Source organism: Micromys minutus (assembly GCF_963924665.1).
Source record: "Micromys minutus genome assembly, chromosome: 5".
In the NCBI taxonomy this organism is placed as follows: Eukaryota; Metazoa; Chordata; class Mammalia; order Rodentia; family Muridae; genus Micromys; species Micromys minutus.
This window is the reverse complement of record NC_137974.1, coordinates 5,137,225-5,161,089: the sequence shown is the minus strand read 5'-3', so window position 1 is coordinate 5,161,089 and position 23,865 is coordinate 5,137,225. Positions and strand designations below refer to the sequence as shown.

The following is a 23,865-nucleotide window of genomic DNA, read 5'->3' as shown; positions in this document are numbered from 1 at the left end:
CATTCTGGGGGTGGTCTTGGAGACACTCCTCCTAGCTGCCTGGGGATATTTAGTCTGTTCCTGGCTTCCTCTGGATGAAGATGTATAACTCTCAGCTCCTCCTGCACCTTCTGCCTTGATACTGGACTGAACCTCTGAACCTGTAAGCCAGCCTCAATTAAATGTTTTATTTATAAGACTTGCCTTGGTCATGGTGTCTGTTCACAGCAATAAAACCCTAACTAAGGCACATGGAGAGGTCCTTTGTACCAGGGAAGACTTCTAACTAACGGTGAGGATGGCTTAGTTAGTCCATCAGAGATATTGAGGACGAGAACTCACAGGTGAGGAGAGCTGGCCCCTGCATGCACATGTGTGTTACCCATTCTCTGTGAGTGTTTGCCCCACTCCATGTTCTGTCCTCATGGAACGTACAGAGGAGGGGAGAAGCAATCCCTCCCATAAGTGCTGAGACTGGAGAGTGGTTAGTGTTGGAGACGAGATACAGGATGCTGTAAAAGCATCCGGACCTGACCTCATTGTGCGTATGAATCATTCTGTAATCAAGATGATAGTAGAGAATTATTACCATATGAATGAATGTGTGTATGGGGGGTTGTGGGATTTCTGCCTTCTTTAGTTCTTGTGTGGAGACACAGTCTGTAATATTTATGACAAGATGAGATAATATTTTGGACTAGCTCTAAACAGTCCGAGGTGGAGGAAGCTATGGGGCAGCAGTGGTCCACACCGTTCATCATGTGCTTCTCTTTGTTTACAGTTGGGCTTCAACAGCCCCATGATAAAAACTTAAAGACAAATTTGGCAGTCTAAGTAGACACTTGTCCATTTCTAAGGTAGCGTTGGCTCTTGTTTTGCTGTGTTGTCTTTCCCAGGACCTCTGTGTGCCTCATTTCCTCCTTCTCAGACCCTGCCTGAGTCCCAGGGAACCCACGGCCCCTTTCCCTGTAGGTTCTTGTGGTAATAGAGAAGGCTAGTCTTCGCTTACTCATGACCAAGTGCCACTGTGAAGCCCCCAACCGTAAACGTTCATGCGCTAGGGCACTCTGTCCGTCCATGTAGGCAAATTCAGACTGGATCATTTCTTTCGAGGGATGGGGTGTGGCAATATCAGTCATTCACTAGTTGAAGAGGAGAATGATGCATGGCTAATTCCTATTTTTTTCCTCAAAGGAAGCTGTATTTTTTATATGAGATGTGGAGCAATATTTTAATTCTAATAAGACTTGTCATTATGATATAACTTTCTTCCACGTCTTTTGAGAAATGAATACTTTGATCCCTAATAAGTTTTCCATTTTCAGAACCTCTGGTGTGGGGGGGTGTCCCCATTTCCACAGTTGCAGTGATACACAGTGAGGACAGAGCAGCTGCCCAAGGTTCCAAGGGAGTCAGTGATGAGGCTGAGGACAGCACCAACCAGACACGGGACATTTACCTGCTGTACCACAGGGCTGAGGCTGGAAGGCTTTCCTGAGGGTGTGGCAGGCTGGATGTGCACTTTTGTCTCTATTGTTCGCTGTTTACTTGTAGGATGTGAAATCGAGGTGTGTAATAACATACCAGATGTTCTACGTGGGAGGAATTTCATAACTCATACACTCTTGAGTATGTTTTTTGTCTGGCTGCTCCAGCTCCTTCCACTGAGCACAGAAACGCACATCTGCTCTCTCCCGCCTGCATGCTCCTGGTGTGAAAGGCTGTTCCCTGCTGCTTTGGGATTTTTTACTTTCTGCTCAAGAGCACATGTGAATTTCTAGTAAAATACTCTGAGGAGTCTTCCTTTCTAGTGGGGTCCAATCAAAGTAGCCCAAGGCAGCCATGGTGCATCTGAAACCTGAAGGCTCACTTGGCTTGAATTTCTAGGCTCAATCTGATGACAAGGCTCTTATCTTCAAATCCTAAATGAGTATAGGCCCTGTCTCATGTTAGCTCAGAAGATTTGCCTTCCCTTGTGACTTTAGCTTTGTGTGTTTGTATGTGTGTGTGTGTATGTGTGAGTGTGTGTGTGATTTGTGTGTGTGAGAATGTGTGATTTATGTGTGTGTGTGTGTGTGATGTGTGTATGTGTTTGTGATTTGTGTGTGTGAGTGTGTGATGGATGTATATTTGTGTATGTGACTTGTGTGTGTGTGTGTGTGTGTGTGTGTGTGTGTGTACTGCTCACCTGCACCGCTCTAGATGCACAAGGCACACTCACCTCTGCTGAAATGCTCTCTGGGCCATTTCTCTTGCAGCTCTCTTGATATCCTCAGGAACTGCATCTTTCTCGACCTCAGAGACTTGATACACTGGGTGGCCTGCATCCAAGCGATAAGGACCTCCTTTGCCACCAAGGCCTGCAGTGTCTCTTCCCCCTGGAAAGAAACCGTGGGGACACAGTTGTTATGTCTAGCACCTAGTCACAAAACAAAAGTCAGATCATGGCCTTAAGCTAGTCCTGTGAGGAATATTAATTGAACTACCTAGTAGTTACTTCACACCACCTTTGCCCAAACTCTAAGACCGTGTTTAGGATAACTTCCTTTTATTTCATCCATCCTGATCTACACATGTACTAAGGTTCAGCCCAAATTCAACTTAAACAATTCATCTGATGTCTCTGCTTTGTAGGGAATCAGTGATTTTGTGGATGTCTTTGTTTTGCCCTAGGTGAGTGGCTCTGTGACAGTGACCATAGACATCACCTGGACACTAGTTATCTACTTTCCTTAAAATACCAAGACTTTATAGATAAAGTTTCTTTGTTTTGCAAATAATAAAAATGATTCTCAGAGAAACTGAATGACATCTCTGTGGCCTCACATCACTTGCTTAGCCAGGAGCCGGGCCAATATCATGTAGGTTCGACTTTCAGTTTTGAATAATGCTCAACAGATAAACATCACTAGCTTCAGGACAGTTTTTCAATATTAGCCCGAGTGTACATGCCTGTAAGTGCACGTCACGTAATGCTGCATGAGCTAGCTATATACTAAAATGAAAGTTAGATGCCTATAAGGCTAGGTAGGTAGTATTTTAAGGTGGTGGAGACACTGGCCAATTACAAAGGAATGCTTAGTCTAATATATGTTCCAACTGAAATTATTTCAAAGCAGTTTAGTGAGCAGAGAGAGTGTGTACACCCACTGGCCACGTTTGGCCTTTGTATATAGATGACTTATTACCCTCGCTCCTAGATAAGCAGCAGCCTGTCCCTTCGTTTATGCGCATGCACTACACAGTCCAGCACAGCATGGAACTGTCACACAGCCAGACTGCCTGGGGTGTAAGAGCTGTGGAAGTGAGTGTGCTTGTGATAATTACTTGACTCAGTGACACAGTGAGGTCATTTCTAGACTCATATGGTGGAACATTGAAAACCGTTTAGACTTTGGGTAAATTATGTTACTTTCCCCACTGGAGCTTTGATTCGTCTAATAAATTAAAAAACGAGAACTTGGCAAGAACTCTGCTTCTCCCAAGTCCACGTAGGTCATTTCCTCTGGGGAAGCACAGAGAGTAATATTTGTTAATCACAGTATTGTAGCCTTTTGAGTGAGCACATCTTATTTCATTTGGAAGTGGGCTGTGGAGAATCCCGTCTACACCCTGGTTTCACTTCCAGCAGGTGTGTGGCGAGTGGCACTCGTTGGCAGTGACAAGCCCCTGACGGTGGGAAGCTGTGGCTTGACCTGCTCCATGATGGTATTTCTCCTTGGATCGGTGAGACAGGACCAAGCATAAAGCTCCCCATGTGCCCAGAGGTCACTGTGATGAGAGGAGGGTCACAGCTGTTAGAGACCGTGGTCAGAATGGGTCACATGGCCCTGGGGCATCAGCTGAGATGGATCAGTCATCAGCAAAGATTTCTCTTCACTCTATAGTTCTAAATTCATATTATTTAAATGAAAAAATGCTTAAGACAAACTTGTGCTCACATCAGTCAGTCCAAAGATAGGGGTGGGGCACAGGGGAAGAAGGGGTGGGGCACAGGGGGAAGAAGGGGTGGGGCACAGGGGAAGAAGGGGTGGGGCACAGGGGGAAGAAGGGGTGGGGCACAGGGGGAAGAAGGGATGGGGCACAGGGGAAGAAGGGGTGGGGCACGGGGGAAGAAGGGGTGGGGCATGGGGGAAGAAGGGGTGGGGCATAGGGGGAAGAAGGGGTGGGGCACAGGGGGAAGAAGGGGTGGGGCACAGGGGGAAGAAGGGGTGGGGCATAGGGGAAGAAGGGGTGGGGCACAGGGAGAAGAAGGGGTGGGGCACAGGGGAAGAAGGGGTGGAGCACAGGGGGAAGAAGGGGTGGGGCACAGGGGGAAGAAGGGGTGGGGCATGGGAGAAGAAGAGGTGGGGCACAGGGGGAAGAAGGGGTGGGGCACAGGGGGAAGAAGGGGTGGGGCACAGGGGGAAGAAGGGATGGGGCACAGGGGAAGAAGGGGTGGGGCACAGGGGGAAGAAGGGGTGGGGCACAGGGGAAGAAGGGGTGGGGCACAGGGGGAAGAAGGGGTGGGGCACAGGGAGAAGAAGGGGTGGGGCACAGGGGGAAGAAGGGGTGGGGCATAGGGGAAGAAGGGGTGGGGCACAGGGGGAAGAAGGGGTGGAGCACAGGGGGAAGAAGGGGTGGGGCACAGGGGGAAGAAGGGGTGGGGCACAGGGGGAAGAAGGGGTGGGGCACAGGGGGAAGAAGGGGTGGGGCACAGGGGGAAGAAGGGGTGGGGCACGGGGGAAGAAGGGGTGGGGTATAGGGGAAAGAAACGACTGTGATGATGGAAAAGAACCAAATGGCTTGTTGGCCCAGAGCTGAGTTTAACGTAGAACATTCCAAGGGGCACACAATGACGGACAGAAAGAGACAAATGGAAGCCCAGGAGCCTTGATCAGCTGAAAGATCCAAGGCTGGGAAGCAGACAGGACGTGTGGTCTTAACAGTGCTAGGACTAGCAGACTCACGGTTACTAACAAATGAAGCTTTGCCTCTGCGAAGGCACTACTGGGAGCTGACATCTGGCCAGCTCCTTCCAGGATGCATTCCATATGGATTAAATATTGTTGGCTTGACACTAACTTCCAGATCAAAGGACACTTCTAAAAACAGCCTTTCTTTAAAGTTGATGCTTGGTGAATAAACAGAGTAGGCAAGAAGTCCTGGGCTTATTTGATAACATATTGTCTCCACACAGAAACCCATTTCCTGCCAAGGTCCTCAAGGCCAAGAGGCACAGAGCATCCTAGGGGAAGGTGAGAGGCTCAACTGTGCCAGCACTTGTCCTGGTGAGATGGCCAGACAGTGCGCAGTCTGGCCCTGTTCCTGTGGTCCAGCACGTGTGTCTGCTGCAGCTGCTGGAGGAAGGAGGAAGACGGGCCTGGGAACAATGGTTTAGGAGGGCAGCCAAGAGGAAGGAATGGCACCCGGCCATCAGTGCAAATCACACCAACCTTATCTCCAAACCGTGGACCTCCACACACTCCCTTCTCAGATGTGGACAAGAGCCATTTCTTCCCCATGTTAGTTATTTAAGAGCTTGCTGTGGATTTCTGGCACAATTCCAAAGGCAAGGAATTGAAAAGAAGGGAGACACTCTAGTGACCATGTTCTTTAACCCAACTATTGTGATCTGTGCTCTAAGTTCATATTTAGTCTTTAGCCTGACCTCATGAGGCAGATAATGTTACCTCCCTCCATGAGGGGGAAAGAGCTTTAGGTCATAGGGTGGCAGACTCTGTGGGGTTCCCGATGCCAGATGTTCTGCATGTCCTGCTGCTGTGCAGAGGGAGAGGACACATCTAACCGAGGGAGAGAAGCTGACAACCACGGCAGGGACTATCTCAGGGCTGGAATGCTGGCCTTGACAGACTTAAAATCTGCCAAGACCCGGGGGAACTCGTGTGCTACCCACCTGTCCCACCAGCCCAGGTATTGCCGCCCACGTGGGGCATGTTGTCTGGGTCCTCCTTCCCGTGCTTAGGTTCACTCACGTCTTCATTACTGTCTCTTTCAATTGTTATCTGAAAAGGAAGCGTTGACACACAGTCACTCTCCTGAGAGCAGCACAGATGAAACTTTCTCCTCGTCCTGAGCGGTGGCACCCTCAGCTCACAAGAGGCTGGGTCTGGAAAAAACTTCGACACATTCAACATCCATTTGGTTGGGAGGGAAAATTATTTTTTTTAAAGAAAGGAGCAGGAGCCGAGCAGTGATCAGCTGTAGAGTTGTGGTGCAGAAGTGCTCTGAGCGCCCTCCTTCATCCCTTCAATTATTCTGTCCCCACTGCCACCGAGGAGGCTGGGCCTTCACCAGGAGCCCCTCCTGGCCTCTCACAGCACCAAGCCTCAGCTGACCCCAGGACTCTGTCATGCCTACAAAACTAGTGCCCCCTGGGAGACTTGTAACATGCCCCAGTTCAGTTGCCTATATGCAGCCAGCCTTACCCTCTCCTGCTCTCTGACCACAGCTTCTGTGTGAAGACTGGGAAAACACTCTCAGGAGACTTCACCTCACTGAATCTGAACCTCAGTTCTCAGACCCAGTGACCAGCATCAACCGTCCGGGTAAAGTAAAGATTTCCTGGCAGTGATACAGGTCTCTTATTGATCACTGCTGATTTCAGCACCAGCTGACCAGCCCCACAGAGTCTCAGTTCAAAGTCCATCACATGAATGGTCTGGTAGGAGTCTTTGGGATTCACTAATTTTCCCCCAGAAATCCACAAGCAAGGAAGGTCTTCATCGCTCACAACACTCAGCATTGCTTTTCAAGTTCCTATACTAGTTTATTAATCTCCTCACTCAGTGGCTACTCCCGCCCAACATTCCACACTCATCCCACAGCCCTGCCCAAACCAGCCTTCACTCACAGCCCTGCTGCCGATGTCTGCCCTAGTTACGTTTCTAGTGCTGTGACAAATGCAAAAGGCAATGTGGGGGAGGCTCCTTCTCAGGTCACACTGAGGGAAGTCAAGGCACGAGCTCAAAGCAGGAGCCTGGAGACAGAAGTGAAGGCCATGAGGGTTGCTGCTTACTGGATTGTTCCCCCACGACTTACTGGCTCAGCCTGCTTTCTCAGACCACCCAGGACCCCGGAGTGGCTCTACCCCCAGAGAACAGGCCTTTCTACATTACTCATGAATTAGGAAGATGCTCCACAGACTTGCCCACAGGCCAATCTGAGAGGCATTTTCTCAGTGTTCCTCTCCCCAGATAACACTAGCTTGTGTCAAGCTGACAACACAAAAATAGAACATAGCACACACACAATCAGGAAAAGGGAGACTTGGGGACTGAAGAAGATACTTAACATCAATGCCTTTTTTTCTCTTGTCCTTTCCTCTGACCCTCACCCTCAACACACGTGTGCAAGTTCTCACACGGCCCAGGCAAGCGCAGGTCTAGTGGAAGAGCTGCCTTGAACAGTGGTCTTCACCTTGGACTCTGTGTGCCCGTTCTGGTCTGTTGCTTATTTTAAAATAAAGAACTTTGACAGATGCAGGAGAAAAAGATTCCCAAGTGACAAGCAACACCTTGGTTCATATTAGTTCTCTCCTGAAGATACTGCACACTGTCCAGCCAGGCTGCTAGGAGACTTTTGAGAGTTAAGCACTAAAAAGATGATGGGGCCTCTCTAATCCTGCTCAGGAACCCCCGTCCTGTTTTTGATATTCCAAGGACACTTATAATGGCTATCAGAGAGGCAGAAAATGGGCTAATTGCTTTGGCCAGAGGAAACAAGTTTTGTCAGGCCATCTGCAGGGAAGTGCCTCTGCTCACATTGCCCACAAACAACCCTCATACCAACCCCTAATGAGACGTTTCAAAGTAGACTAATTCTTGACAGAAACACCACGCAAACCTGATTTATTTCACAGAAGCACATACTGCGAAATTCCAGGAATATTTAATTGGAACATGGTATCTGGGGAGCTTATCTAATTCCGAATCATCTGGCCGGTAGTGTTGCTCACAGGAACGAGTTTCTGTAGGTGGAGCAGGGCGCCCGCCTGCTCTGGCAGATGGAGGCGTGCTAAGGGGCGCTGCTATTCAGGAGGCAGATACGTTCTTGCCTTCTTTCATGAACGTGCTAAGGCGCAGCTGGAATGCGTGTCCTCTGAGAACTGGGCCCATCTACCAAAAGCTCAAGAAAGGCATCCGAATGAGTAACATAGATGCTGCTGAATCCATCCAGGGGACATTTCCCCCGTAAGAAAACAGCCCCTCATAATTTTTAATGTAACTGGACACATGTGCTAAAGCCCTTGACATATTTCTCACAGCAGATGTACTTTAATTCCTATTAGGGAGGTGTGATAGAACAGTAAGAACCATTATCCTCCTACACACGAATTAAACAGGAGAAAACATGGATCTTGTAAACTGCAACTCATAAAATGTTCCAGAGTGAAGGAGTGAGAAGCCAGACCCGAGAAGGAGCATGACTCACCATAGCCCTATAATTCTGGGAAAGGCCCATACAGTTTAGGTCCCTAAAACTAAACTAAAATTCAGTAAGATGGTAGAAAGGGCCAGATCATAACGCTGGGAGGAAGGTTGAGACTTTAAGGTCTGACTGGACCACACAGTTGATTATTGCTTTCCACATCAGGATGAGAAGTGGTATGGCAGACTCTTCCAGGTCCCTACCCAATCTCCATCCCTCTTCTTCCCCTAGACAGAAGCCAGATGAATTATGGGTGCTGAAGTTAAGCACGGTCTTTGCATTTGGCCTTGCCATCAACTGGTCTACAGAGACCCAAGATGTCAGAGAAAGTGTCCGGAGGCTGCTGAGGGAGTTTCCTCCCAGGTCAGAGAGAACTGTGCTGAGGAGCCTCCCTCTACTTGGCATGTGTTATCCTCACCAGCCGTCATCATACATGTACAGCATGTGCACAAAGAAGCACATAGATGCATACACACACACACACACACACACACACACACTTCCTGCCTGGCCCACTTGAGGATATGGCAAAGCACCATAGCTTCTGCCTGTGAACAAATGGAGAGAGATCCACAGCAGGGAGGAAACCACAGCACTCACCATTCTTTGGCTGCTGACCCGGTTACTGCTGTGATCTACAGGAGGAAATAAGCACTGTTCTAGTTGAAGCCACGTTATGGTGGGTTTTCTGCCACTTGAAATCAAGCATAGGCAACAATTTGACTGGTGTATGAAGGATGAGTGGGGGATTGTAGTCAGAGGCTAAGGCCTGGACTGATAATGCCTTACTTCTGATGAAGAGGTGCGCCTCGAACTTTCTGAATGACAATTTCCACATGGGGCAGAAGACAGACCTCAGTGGTAAAGCACCTGCTGGGTATTCATGAGGCCCACGTTCTGCCTGCACTTTGCCACCAATCAACAAAACAGTCGGTAATGAACCAGCACAGTGTAAAGTTGTTGCCTGGCATTTATGTATTAGCAGGCAGCTGATTTAATGGCTCCTCACCATGGGAACAAGTTCAGAATTTGAAATATCAGAAAGTAGAGCTTTCAAGTCACACTCAGCATTGTCAAGAGGATTCACATTTGTGCCGTTGGTATAGGCTACGCAGTGATCAGAAGCAATCGGTACAACAGCCATGACTAACCAGGGGCTCACGCAAGCATGCAGGTCTTCCACTCAGTCCTCAGGTACCTTTTCCTCTGCTTCCTGCATGCCTGTCTTCTCTCGCCGCGCTCACCTGGCCCTTCCGTGCCACCTCCAGATTCCTCCAACAACACTGGGCATGGGAGGTTCCAGGCAGCACAGTCTTTGGGAAATGGCACTGGGCAGGTCTGGGCCATGGGTTTCATGGCATGGATCACACTGAAGGGACAGAGCACTTAGTCCTGGGTCATGGGCTGAATGGGGTAGGTAGGCTGGCACAGACTTTCTGTCTTGTCCTGTAACCCTTTGACACTTAGGGATCGCTTCCTGTCTCCTAAGGGCACCATAGTACCCCAGGAACAACGAACAATTTATCTTATCAGGGCTGTACTGCCCCATGAGGCAGCTTAACAGAAACACACCCTACACCCAACTTGTGACATTTTGACATGATTTACTGTCATTTTCTAGGTGAGACATAGGGTTGGGGTAGGCATTTGTAGGCACAAATGTCAGACAAGGAAAGTGGCTGAGAGGTCCTAACAGTGTTGAAAGGAAGGGCTCACGGCAGATGACAGAAGGCTAAAGGTGAAACCCAAACGAGCCTCTTATGGCTTCTGACTTGCTGTGTTATTCTGGACTCCCTTTGCCTTTCTAAAGGGCCTGATGCTCTTGTTTTCCAAGGAGAACCCTAGACTGTCTTTTCTGGCTGCAGACTTTTCAGTGGGTCCTCAGCCCCGACACTTCAGGTTCTACTTCAGTCCCCAGGGTCAATTAAACAAAACAAAGTCAGGTTTACAGACCAGTGTGGGATTGTTACTTAACACGCAGCGTCTCTCCAGACAGGCTCACTTGGGTTTGTAGTTTCTTCAGAGGTGGTCTGAGGTCTTGACAAAGAGGACTTTAGCAGGAGGTAGAAAACTGCCTCTCTATACTGTTTCTGGCACCAACTAGAGGACTTATCTTCCCTTAGGTGTCTTGAAGTAGAAAGTACGAAGGCTAGCTGCAGTGTGAGAGTCAGGTGCGGCTCTGCTGAACGGGGCTGTGTCCCATGGAAATTCCTGTGTGACTCGTGTGCAAGGTCTACCATTAACATTAGGAAAGTCACCAGGGAATGCATGAACTGTGCAGGGAGGTTAGGGCCAAACAGTGAATTTTCATGACTGAAGTCAGGAAAAACCATGATTGTACATCAGCATACAAGAGGTCTGGAGAGAGAGAATTCAGTGACAGTGGACAGGTGCTGTCTCTCGAGCTCTGTACCATGATGGCCCCAGAGACTTCGGTGTACAATGACATAACTTAGTTATGCTCACATAAAACTTTCTGTGTCCCTTTCTTCCTTACCAGCACGCATAGTAGGTGCCTGAAGGGTGCCTGGAGTCACAGACAGAACGGGCCTGTGTCACACAAAACGAGGTTGAAGTTGATACATTGTGCACAGTAAAAGGTGGGCAATAACAACCAGTAATGAAGAGATCAACTGAGACAACGGGTTAGAATCAAGTGACCAGTACCATTTTTCTTTCACTTTAGGGCCATTATTAAGTAAAATAAAGGTTCTCTGAACACAATGATAACATTGTGATACCACATGGTTATCCTGACAGGCAAGACAACAAAATGACGGATGGATAGCTCAGACTCGTGTCCGGGTGGAGGACGGAGCAAGCACTCATGATGCTATCCAGGGCAGAGCAAAAACTTAAAATGCATGATGTGTTTACGCCTAGAATGTTTTATTAGCTGTTTCTGGGTCACAGAAAGCTCCAGGAAATGAAGCCATGGTTAGTAACTGAGACCATCACTATGATTTATTTACTGAGTCAGACATAGGACCTTAAGGATGTACAGCCGGGTGAGACTTGGTTCTGTGGAGTTGTAGCCAGGAGCAGGAGGGGCAATACAGAAGGCGATTTTGAATGAAGAGAGCCAGGAGTAGGCAGACACTGAGCTGAAGACGGGCTTGGAGTTGGCTGTGTACGTGAGAGCCCTTTGCCTGGCTTCATACAGACCTGTGGTAGCTCTCTGCACAGTCTACCTGCACACTAGAAACTCACAAGTTCACACAGAGGAGATGCCTCATGTAAACGGCTCAGCTCAGTCCTTGCGTACACACACAGTTGGTGGAATTTGGCTACAATTACTTCAAAGTAGCTGAGAAACATCCACATGCCAGCAGCCTCAGCAACAGGGTGACCCCAAGTTCAATATTGTTCTGCTCCTCACAATCTATGAGACCTTACACAAAATCTAAACTCTCGAGACTTACTATTTTTCAATTTTAGTATAACACTTTAAAAAAATCACTTCCAGATTGAAACCCCTTTCTATCCATATGATGGTGATTCATCACCATCCAAATCTAAGATACATTAACAATATGAAATAAGGCAGGAGAGGGAAATCATTTGAGTTTTTTTAAGTGCTCATTTTGTAAATTCTCACAATTTCTATGACTATTTTATTTTATTTGTGCACGTGTTTTTTTTAACAGTTTGAAACCATGAAAACGAATGTTCCTTTGAGAGAATGTAGGAGCGTGCCCCAGGTGGGAAGTGTGGCAGGAAAGAGCCCAGGAAGAAGTAGACAAGAGAGGCAGAGAGGAGGCGGGCGAGAGGGAGCTCAGAGTGTGGGATGGGGTACAGCACGGGGCCAGAGAAGAAGAAAATCCAGCTTGTTCACTGAGGAGGAGATCAAGTCAGCAGGGGAGGTCAGTGGTTGGAGGTCTGAAAGCAGAGCCAAGGCAGACAGATAAGGACTTAGTTTTTTAATAAGGCCAGGACATCGAATCCCCTTGAACTATGGTTACAGATGGTTATGAGATGCCACGTGGGTGCCAGGAACTGAACTTCTGCAGGAGTAGCCAGTGTTCAGCACCACACCATCCTCTAGCCTCATTAGTTAGCATTCTTAGCCAGCCCCGCAGACAACGATTTTAAGAGGTTTTGCAGGAACAGGGAAGGAACTATGTTATATGTGCGTGTGGCGGGGCTTTGGGTCTTAGAGACATGCAGACATTACAAAACTCCTTAGAGAGACTGAACTTAAGAGACATTTTTAATCTCGAAAGAATTTCTGAAAATCTACGTGTGTTCCTTTAACTGGAGGAACTTGCAGACCACGGCTGTCTGTTTAGAGGTAGATGCCGGGTGTGAAAGGGATCAGGAGAGGTTGAGCAGCAATGTGTGCATTCTGGTGAATTACAAGGATGTGGAGTTGAGAAGAGCACCATGAGACTGGCCTTTCCAAAGGTGAGCCTGCTTTCCCGCACGTCACATGCTTGTGCTTCTCTCTAGCCCCCCAGCACCCTGTCCCCAAGGTCCTTTGGTGGCAAGAGTCCCATCCGTCCAGGGTGCTGTATCCATTGCAAACCTGTCTTCCTGGTATGTGTGTGGAGGGTTGAAAACATGCCCGTGGCCCACAGCGAGGTACACGCTGTGGCCTTTCATGGAGGATGTTTAAAGGACCAAGACTTTCCAGACCCCGAGGAAGGCTGGCATATGGTGAGGTCTCTCCTGGAGAACAAAGACTCTCAGATCCTAACAAATGGGTGGGTCACCTCTGGAGTGCTGTGCACAGACATTCGGTCTTAGGGAGCCCAGTGAAGAAAATCCAAGGAAATGACACCACACCCCTCCCATGCTCCTATTCTTCTTAGATAACAAAAGACAGATAATTATCTAGCACATTTCTCAATATGAACAAAATAGAGACGTGACCTTTCTGTCTGTGCCTATTCAGTGCAGTGATCCCAGCCCCAGCCAGGCTACAGTCAGACTTAGGGAATGCTCACCGCACCGGAGCAGGAGCACAAATGCCATAAATGTTAACAGGCAGCAGACCTGGATGGTTCACACTCACCCCTAGGGAGTGATAAATGCTCCTGCTGGTAGACTTATATAAACTGAGACCCAGTGATTTTTTTTTAAAAGATATTTCCTGTGCTCAATAAACCTGAAAGTTGTAAGCCTGAAGGATGGCTAGGAAAATAAATCAATCTGGTAAGAAAAGGCAATCACTTGGAGTGTTGGTAGATTAACCTAAATGTACACAGTACTGAATTCAGTGATTTAAAATTCACATGCTTGCCAGTTGAAAATTCCCACTTCTGGCTTTATGCCGTTTATAAAACGCACTTTGGAGTTAAGAAAGGGTAATAAGGGCATGGACATGATTTAAGTATAGCATATGCATGTATGAAGACGTCCGTGAAAGCTACAGCAAGCCTTACAGTGTTCAGTCAGCAGTGAACAGTGAGCTTTGTTCAGACTCATCTGTTGTCACCTGACAACGCAAAGAAAGCCACTCAGCACAGTGGGTTATCCTAACAACAAATGAGAACTTACATTTTTGGGGAAGTAACATTCTGAACTTGAATCAAAATACCAAAAATCCGATTGCTTTCTTTTCCTTAAAAAGAAGCAGAAACAATCAAAGAGGACAATGAGCCTGGACCAGGGGAAGAAACCTAGGAATGGAGTGAGAACTCCACCTACTCAGTCCAGACCCCTGTCCACAGTTTGCCAACAGAGGCCCCTGCCCTCCACCACCACCGGCAAGAAGGTCTTGGTCTTTAAGCACTGCCTGCAAAGAGCCCTGGCAGGGAACGATGCTGTTGTTTACGGCAAAATCCTGTGGCAAACATCTCTAGGGCACTCTATGGGGGAAAGATGTACAATGAACACCTGAAGTAAGAGCAGGTAAAGCAAAAATTTTTTTAAAAGTTATTTTTCGCCCCCTACCACATGTGTGCAGGTGCCTGTAGAGGCCAGAAGAGGGCGCCACAACCTTTGAGCTGGAATTACAAGTGGTTGCAAGTCAGCTGTCACGGATCTAGGAACTGAACTCAGGTCCTCTGGAAGAGTAGCAAGCACTGTTAATGTTACTGTACTGTCTGCTCTCTGGACAGCAGCCAGCGCCATTCAAACCTAAGTCCTGCTGTGTCTGGGCAATCCCAGTTGGCACCAGTTGTCTGAGGATAATAATATTAGTTGTGGTCAAACCATTTTGTCCAGGGGCTTAGAGGTGAGGAGGCTTAGGGATGAAGAGGTCAGTGGGACCTGATGTCCTTGGCAGGGCAGGTCTCCCTGATCCTGTCACTAAAAGCCTAGTTTAGATGAAAACACTGCCTTCAGTCCTAACATAATTGCATCCTAACTATCATGGCTGGTCATTATACACATCTTGGTCCTTTGGGGGAGGGAACTGTGCTATTCGGTTACTAAATTAAACCTTGTTTCTTGGCACCAACCAACATGGGCAACACTGTTAGAGGAAGTGAGAGAGCAGGAGTTAGACTCCCCAGAAGGCAGACACACAGGGGAGGGGCCAAGGCCAGGTAATAAAGGTGGTAAACTTCCAAGATGGCTGCTTCTTCCTCAGCCTCCTGACTTGAGATAAAACCTGGTATCTTAAAACCAGGGCCTTGTAAGCGTTTGCCTCCCACCAGCAGACTCCCAGTTGATAGACTGGCAGGACAAGTTCAAGGCCAGATTAGAACGTGTTATAAACTAGCCTGGGGGCAATCAGTCATCCTATTCTTCAAACCAAGCAGTCCTGAGCAAGGGGAGAAAAACTGCAGAGACTTAAACCTCTCTAGCTCTCAAGAAGAGGCTGGGTTTTTCTGTTTCTGCTTTGCAGAGGGTATTTTTCTCTGTGTCTGACACATGTGTGTTTCCTCACCCCATAAACACTGTTTTCAGCTACTGATTCTGTATGCTGCTGTTGGCTGTGCTTAAGATTTAGCCACTGCTGTTATGTTACACTTGAAAATTTTCCCTAGCTTTTAATTTTTTAAGTGACAGAGACAACAAACCTGATCAAGATTCCTATACTATATCAGAAGCACGTATGTTTACTTAGAAAATATGTTTATTACAAACCCATATCAACATTTTTTTAATGAAGATTCTTTTGAATTTTGAAAAAAATTTAAGGTCTTGAATATGGGGTGTATTTGCATATGTGTGTGTGTGTGTGTGTGTACATGTATGTACAAGAGTATGTGTATGTGGAGCCAGGGATCAAAGTCAGGTTCCTTCTGGATTGATCCCCTGTTCCCTGTCTTGTTTCTTTGAGACAGGGTCCTCACTACTTTGTCTGGCATGGAACTCAGTGTAGGTCAGGCTTTGTAGAGCTCTGGCTGTCCGCATCCTGAGCACTGGGATTCAAGGCACGTGCCATCATGCTTAGCCTCCGCCTCACTGTTTGAGGCAGCGTCTCTCACTGCACTTGGAGCAGATTTGACCAGGCTGTTGTCCAGGAAGCCTCCAGACAGGCCTCATCAAAGTTGATGAGTGTGTGCTACTATGCATTATATTCAAGCAAGACTTTCCCAAAGCCTTGGGTGAATCCTAGGAAGGTCTTGAAGAGATTTTCCTCTAATCTCTGTGTGAAACTCAAGAACATGCATCTAAGAAAACACAGACAGAAAGGGAGCAGCTTGCCTGTCCTGATTTTTCATCAAATGTATTTTCTGTCCAGTTATCTAACAGATACATATATTGCTGGGATTAAAAAAAGAACTCTTCAGCATGTTAGAAACATAGACAGTGTAACTTGTCGGCTTGGACTTAACCCTGGTCCTTGACACATAGCCAGGTAAAGTTCCTCTTCTACAAGAAAGATAAAGGCACCCATCTTACCCACAGTGTCACTTTAGGAAGTTACACAGATCACTTGGGATAGTTCTTGACCACACCAAGGGTTATCTAGACTATCATTATTATTCTGTCCTTCCTGAGAGTAAAACATGGCGCAGTGTAAACCAGTTCCTTAGTAGACAAGTGCTAGATATGTATCACGGTAATATCAGCACAGGGAAAGATAAGTCAGGATTTTAATCAAAGTTTTGTGAAATTTGTGTTGAATAAAATTCTGAATTCTGTCCAGATAATTTAATGCTCATGGCCTCCTTTGGGAAGTTCAGTGCTGCAGATATTATAAGCACCAAGCTGACCCTTCTTACCCTGGGGCTCCATGGCCGTGGTCCCTCTTGTGGCTTTGCAACTGGACTGAGAGCTTCCTGGCTTTACAACTCCTGAAAGTATGTTTGCTCTCAGTGTCTAAAGACATGGCATGAAGGGGACTCGAGACACTTCCAGTGGCAAACAGTCCACATTACAGTTCCAAGTAAGACTTGAGAGAGAAAGATATCTTACAAAAATGAGAAGAAATATGTTCAAGTGCCGAGGTTAAGGCCATTTCTGCCCGCCTCCCCTGAAAATTCCAAATTCAAGTTTGCACAGCATCGTCTTTGGCTTGCTTGCTTGTCAACTTAGACATATTTTAAGTCAGATAATACCAAATGTAAAATTTCTTATTTATATATTTCTCTGCATGCATCTAGAAGAAAACATGTCCCCCAAATGGTAAAAAGGACATGCACTGTTTCCCTTCTCACCAAAGCTTCTAGGAGATGCTTCTTGTATTTGTGTGTAGAGTTGGAAATGAGAAGGAATCTGGCTGCTAAGGAACATGCAGTTAGCTCAGTCGGCCCACAGGCCTGTTGCTAAGCACCACTCAGAGGCCTGGGCTATGCACAGCACAACACCCCATAACAGTCTATCACCTTACACACATCACTGCTAATATTCACTAAAAGAAAAGAGATATCCGAGTCTCGGCACCAATGATGTGTGTATATATAAAAGATCTGTCCCAGGTTTCGGCACCAATGTTAGGAAAAAGATGAAGTGGGGGGGGGGGTATGGCCCATGGAAGTGTGGAGAGGCCTGGGGGCAAGAAGGATGTCTCTGGAGGACCCATATTGGGAATCCCTTCCCCGAGGGACCAGCCACACAACGGTATAGTATAGAATAGAGTTTATTCAGGGCATGGGGAGGGGAGTTAAGAGGGTGGTAGAGACACAGAGAGAGAAGAGTAGAGAAGCAGAGGCCGGCCATGAGCACAGGGAGAGGGAGTGGGGAAAGGAATGAGGAGAGGAGGGACAAAGGGGGTAGGAGAGGAGGAGGGGGCAAGCAGCCCCTTTTACAGTGTCTGGTAACTGGGGTGGAGCATGCCTGGTATGGGGTGGGGTTTACAGAATCCCAACATGCACAAGTCTCCATATTGTACAATTTACACTTCGCAGGGCAGGAAAGTAAAACTCAAGGAAAGAAAACAACTTATTCATTGACACACAAACTGTTAATGATAAGCCTAGTTCTTGTCAGTCCAAAAGCCAGATTGAGCAGATCTGCTATCCTGGCTTTTAATAGAGAACATGTTCTTAAAAGTCCCAGAATTCTGTTTTCCCTTTTACCTCAAGTGTTAGGCAGATGTACAGAAGTTCACATACAGCAGAAAGGAGGCATTTGCAAAGGAGCCCTGCACCCAACAGGTGCCGTACACACAGCTGTGATGTCCTTGTCACAGGACACTGGGTATATTACGTAATCCTGCAGAGGTGATATTTCCTCACATGTCAATGGACCACTGGCTGGCATCACAAGGGTGTTGTGACATGGAGGAGCAATGCTGGCAGGGACAGGGCTCTTGCCTTCCCTCACCTAGGCTTCCTGACAATGGCAACAAGGCACATTGTCTTCTCAGTGACAGAGGAAAACAGTCCCACAAAAGTACCTCTGAGCAGACTGACGGACGCTCTGCTTGTGATGAAACCTGGGTCCTAAATGCAGATGGGAAGCTTTTATGACAATAAAACGTAAGTCACTGTCTGGGTAAATGGAGAAGGGCTTGAATAAGTGATCTCTAACCCTCAGTAACCCACTTCTTCATTCAGTGAGGCTAAGCACACATAAAGCACTCAAATACAAAAATACAGAATAAAAAAACTTCCAAGCAAACAGCCCCAAGAAACAAGCTGGAGTAGCCATTCTAATATCAAATAAAGTAGATTTTCAACCAAAAGTTATCAAAAAAGATAAGGAAGGACACTTTTTACTTATTACAGGGAAAATGTATCAGGATGAATTCTCAATCCTTAACATATATGCTCCAAATACAAGAGCACACATATTCATAAAAGAAACCCTACTAAAGCTCAAAACATACATTTCACCACACACAATAATAGCGGGAGACTTCAACACCCCACTCTCATCAATGGATAGATCATGGAAGCAGAAACTGAACAAAGACGCAGTGAAACTAGCAGATGTTATGAACAGACATCTACAGAACATTTCATCCTAAAACAAAAAAATACACCTTCTTCTCAGCACCTCACGGCACCTTTTCCAAAACTGACCATGTAGTCGGTCACAAAACAAAAATACAGAATAGAGCACTCAAATACAAACCTATAGAAGTAAGCCTCTCTTAAACACACCACAATATGTGCTTGGAAAGGGTTCCTTTTTTAAAAGAAAAATTTAAAAAATCCAAAAGCTGTTATTTAAAACTGCCAGCCTGAAGACATTTCCTTGGGAGGGGTTTAGTGGGTGTGAAGTCAGTATGGGGAGCCCGGCTGGCACTGAACATGAGGATAAGCTGGCAATTCGCTCATAAATAAGTATTTGTCAAAGACTTCAGGCTCAGCGGCTAAAGCTAAGCTCATGGTGAAGCCCTGGGAGGATGGTGTCTTAGAGCCCGGCACAGTATGAGGCGCTACAGGAGCAGGCCTCTGTACAGGGCTTGGCACCCCATGTGCAGGGCCAGGTTTCCTGAGCCTGACTGCTATTAATTAGGATGATTAAAAAAAGATTCCCTTTTTTAGTGCTTGAAAAAAAAAAAACAATCTAAAGAATTTTTGGAAGCTAGAGCTTAAGATATTTATCTGGTTCAGGTTTTAAAAATATTTCTTTCTTTTTTTTTTTTTTTTAATTCTTTTCTATCAACAACTCAGCTTTCTGAAATAGCTTTTCCCTTGACATTACTGGGGAGATGGGCTTTATTTCCCCCAGAAAAGTAAACAAGGGAATAAAAACAAGGTGAGTCAAAGGGTGAGGAAGTGTGCTTCCCCAGAGAACAAAAGAGCCTTTCACAGCGTCAGAGACTCAGCTGAGGCCTTTCCTGAATGTAAACACTGTTCAAATGACTAAAGGAATTTCATCTATGCCTATAAAAGGTCCCGAACAATAGTTCTTGTTGGAAGCTACATTTAGCACACAGTCAAACAACCTTTTCCTCAAATACTCTGCCCACAGACCTGGGAGTTGGACATCCCAGGAGGTGGACATCCCACATCACTTGCAGAGCAGCAGCGGTCACAGGCTGTGGATGAGAGGTTGCTAAGGAGGAGAGCTCCAGGATGACAGCTAAGGGGGCTTCAGGAGTCAGGGATGCTGAGCACAGTTCACAGCGCAGCCGGATGCTTTGCACTCAGAGTTTAAGGTCCACAGAGCAGATGGCTCATAAGGTTAGGGTAGCAGAAGAGGAACATTAAAACCAAAGGAACAGCAGTTAAGTGAAATATTTCCCATTATTTATATCTCTCTTCATTGCAGTAGTTAAAATGGGCACTAATTTTTAATATTTAATGGAGCTATATGCCAATGAACAAAATCACATCATGATTATAGAACCACTGAAAGTCTCTCCTTACCTATATCTCAGGTTTTGTAGGCATTTTACTATGGCTGTGTCAGCTCAGATCCTGTACAGCCAACCCTGAGGCTCTTCTCTCACTACAGAGATTCTCTACAGAGAGTTTAAACTAAACAGTGTCACACTGTTTAGAGTTTACGTGACATTCTCTGTTTTCCAATAATAAATATCAAATTCTACAGGCCCCTGTTATTTGAGATGGATGTGGGTTGTGTTGGGGTGGGGACAATGAGCAGGAACAGGGTCAGGGTTTCTGTGTCTGTGAGGTCAGCTTCTGTGACACTGTCTTTTGTGCCTCTATGCCTGGTTATGAGCAGGGCCAGCTTTTCTCAGATTGCAAAGGACACTCACTGGAAGCACCCTATGATTTAGGAAGTTCCTAAAACTGGTGACACCCCAAATATCAACATTATCCATTCAGTGACATATTTTCTGTGCATATTTCAAGTCTTATCACTACCATCTTATCCAAGAACCCCAAGGCTTGAACAGGCAGCTGCTATGACCACACAGTGAATTCAGGGAGGTCAGGAGTCACTCTATTCTGTTCAATTCTAGAGCTGGGCTCTACAAGGGGCATGGCTGTCTCTGTCTCAAGATAGTCATAGTAATAAACATGTGACTTAAAATGGGCCATTGGTTTGGTTTTAGAGAAATAAACAGACACCATCCATAGCTTTGAGTCCTGTCTGAGAGAGGAGGTGTGGCTTTGAGTCCTGTCTGAGAGAGGAGGTGTGGCTTTGAGTCCTGTCTGAGAGAGGAGGTGTGGCTTTAAGTCCTGCCTGAGAGAGGAGGTGTGGCTTTGAGTCCTGTCTGAGAGAGGAGGTGTGGCTTTGAGTCCTGTCTGAGAGAGGAGGTGTGGCTTTGAGTCCTGTCTGAGAGAGGAGGTGTGGCCCTCGGAGTTCGTCTGCCACATCTCCTTCACCTGGCAGGGAAGGTTTGCCAGTCTGACTGGGAAAATACAAGGGCAGCCATTGGCCTACACAGTACAAGAAGACAGCATTAGTGACTATTAAACACCATCAGGGCCTGGGTAGTGTCTACCTGGTGTCTTCCATAAGGATGACTAGAGCACACTTTCTCCTGCTCTGTACTGGGAGTCTGTAAACCCCACCCCACAGTTACCTGGCAACAGCCAGGGATGCTCTGCCCCAGTTACCTGATACTATAAAGGGAGCTGCTTGCCCCTTCTCCCCTCTCTCTTGCTCTCCCCCACCACTTGCCCCTCCCCTCCCCTCCCCATTCCCTTCCCCCTTCTCTCCATGTGCTCATGGTTGGCCTCTACTTCTTTACTCTCCTCTCTCTCTGTCTCTACTACCCTTTTAACTCCCCCATGACCTGAATAAACTTTATTCCGCACTATACTGTTGTGTGGCTGGTCCCTCCTGGGAAAGGGATTCCCAACATGGGTCCTCCAGAGACATCCCCCTTGTCCCCATGCCTCTCAGCACCTCCATGGGCCATAACCCCTCCTTCGTGTTTTTCTTAACATTGGTACCAAAACCTGGGACATCATCTTTTCTTTTTTATACACACATCATTCTGCCTTTCCTGTGATCCCATGTGAGGTAAGTGGTCAATTGGGTCTTGGAGGGACACAGGAAGTTCAAGGTCCCTCCAACCCCTGCTCAGTTTCTACTACTGTTGCACTAAGAGGACCTGAGGACCGGTCCATTTACTAATTAACATACACTCAAGTAGATTAGTATTTTGAGTGGCATCTGCTCAATAATCTTTTTTTTCCCCCTTTTAACAGTTTACTTGAGTTGAGGAGATGTTAATAAAGCTCTAGGCCACAGCTTACACTATCTGATATCCTTAACATCTCAAATTGCCGACAACAACTTAAGAGACTGTACTAGTAATTTGAAAGCCTTTTTCAAGGGGCCAGTGAGATCTTCAGAGAGAAAAGATGTCTGGAGCCAAGCTTAGCAACCTGAGTCTGAGCCCAGAACACACATGGAAGAAGGAGAGAACCAAATGCCCCAAGCTGTCTTCTAACCTGCACTTACATATCAGATCAAACATTTAAGAAAAGGAACTGAGAACAATTCTTCATAAACTCTTCCAAAGAGCAGAGATGGGACAATTTTCAACCGACTCTATAAGGCCAATATGACTGATGCCAAAAACTAGAAAAAGAAATTATACTAAACAACTTCTATAGACCAATATCCAGTGCAGGCATGGACATCTTTCAACAAAGTGATATGAAACTGAGCCATTATAGTAAAAACAGGATTATGTACCATGACCAAGTGGGCTTTAAGCTGGGAACGCAAGGTTAAATTTATGCATGAAAATATATTGATATAACTCACAATGAATATATAAAGAGTAAAAATACATGATTATCTTAACAGATGTATAAGTAGCATTTGAGAAATTCATGTTAAAAATTTCAACAAATAAAAAATCGAAGAAAATTCAGCAACACATTAAAAGTCATGTATGAAAACTACACAGATAACATGACAGCTGTCATATCAAAAAGTAAGGGCCTTCCCTCTGCTGATAAAGAACAAGATAAGGATATTTCCACCATTCCCACTCAACACTATACTAGAGAATCCTGCCAGGACTAGGAGAGAACATAAAAAGTGGTCAGATGGATAAGAAACAAGTATATAGCAAAGACTTGTATAAACAGAATATACTCACCATGTATGAGTATACCATGCTTGTAATCTCAGCACTCCAGGAGACTGAGACAGGAGATTGCTCTGAGTTCCAGACCAGCCTGGTCTACAGAGTGAGACTGTGTTTCAAAATAGTCAATCAACCAACTGACCAACTAACCAACCAACCAACCACAAATAAACAAATAAGAAAATTCCAAGGGTTCTACTAGAAACTATTAGAACAAGTTATTAAAACAGCAATGCTGCAGAACAGAAGATCAATAACTAAATATTATTTCCACATGCTGATAATGAACATTCAAAGATAAAATTAAAAAAAAAATATTCTCAATGGCATTAAAAAGGATAAAACAATGTAAAGCCTATACTCTGCAAACTACGAAACATCCTTGGAAGTATTGTAAGAACCCCAGTAAACAGAAGAATATTCATACTCATGGCCTCCATAAATAGAACATGCATATTCATGACAACATTCTCCACATTCACCTAAAGATTTCATGTTATCTTTATTAATATCCTGTTTCCTGGTAAGAACCAATAATCCCATTCCAAAATGTGTATGCAAGTAAACGCAAGGGAACCAAGGCAGCCCACTCATTAAAAAACTCACTAAAGGGCTGGAGAGGTGGCTCAGTGGTTAGAATACTGGCTGCTCTTCCTGAGGTCCTGAGTTCAAATCCCAGTAACCACACAGTGGCTCACAACCATCTGTAATGGGATATGATGTCCTCTTCTGGTGTGTCTGAAGAAAGCTACAGTGTACTCACATACATAAAATAAATAAAAATCTTAAAAAGTCACCATAATCAAGACAATGTAGTACTGACCTAGTTCAACTTTGATGGAATGAAATGGAGAGGCCCTTGACTTCATGGTCAGATGGTTTTGTACATATACCAAAGCAATTCAATTGTTTTTACCGTGTTCAAAAGCAAACAAACAAAAATGGTGCTGTGACAACTGGGTCTGCATAGACGAAGAATGAACTTGGGATCCCTATCTTATACCAAAACAACAACAACAACAACAACAACAACAACAAAACGTCAAAATGGGTCAAAGGCTTAGACTAAATCCTAAATCTATACAACTCCTAGAAGAAACCTAGAGTTAGATATTTGTGATTTTGGATAAGGGAATAACTTTTTA

The 23,865-nt window shown here is 46.0% G+C and overlaps 1 protein-coding gene across 1 annotated transcript in view; it reads right to left on the bottom strand.

The window, feature by feature from the left end:
- VWA8 (von Willebrand factor A domain containing 8) overlaps positions 1 to 23,865 on the bottom strand; it is a 298,398-nt gene that overhangs the window by 23,535 nt on the left and 250,998 nt on the right. Inside the window, exons 38-39 of the mRNA XM_080917170.1 lie at positions 5,876 to 5,984; positions 2,201 to 2,357 (exon numbers count right to left, since the gene is read on the bottom strand). Of these exons, the coding sequence (XP_080773296.1) occupies positions 2,201 to 2,357; positions 5,876 to 5,984 (266 nt within the window). The remainder of the gene's footprint in view (positions 1 to 2,200; positions 2,358 to 5,875; positions 5,985 to 23,865) is intronic.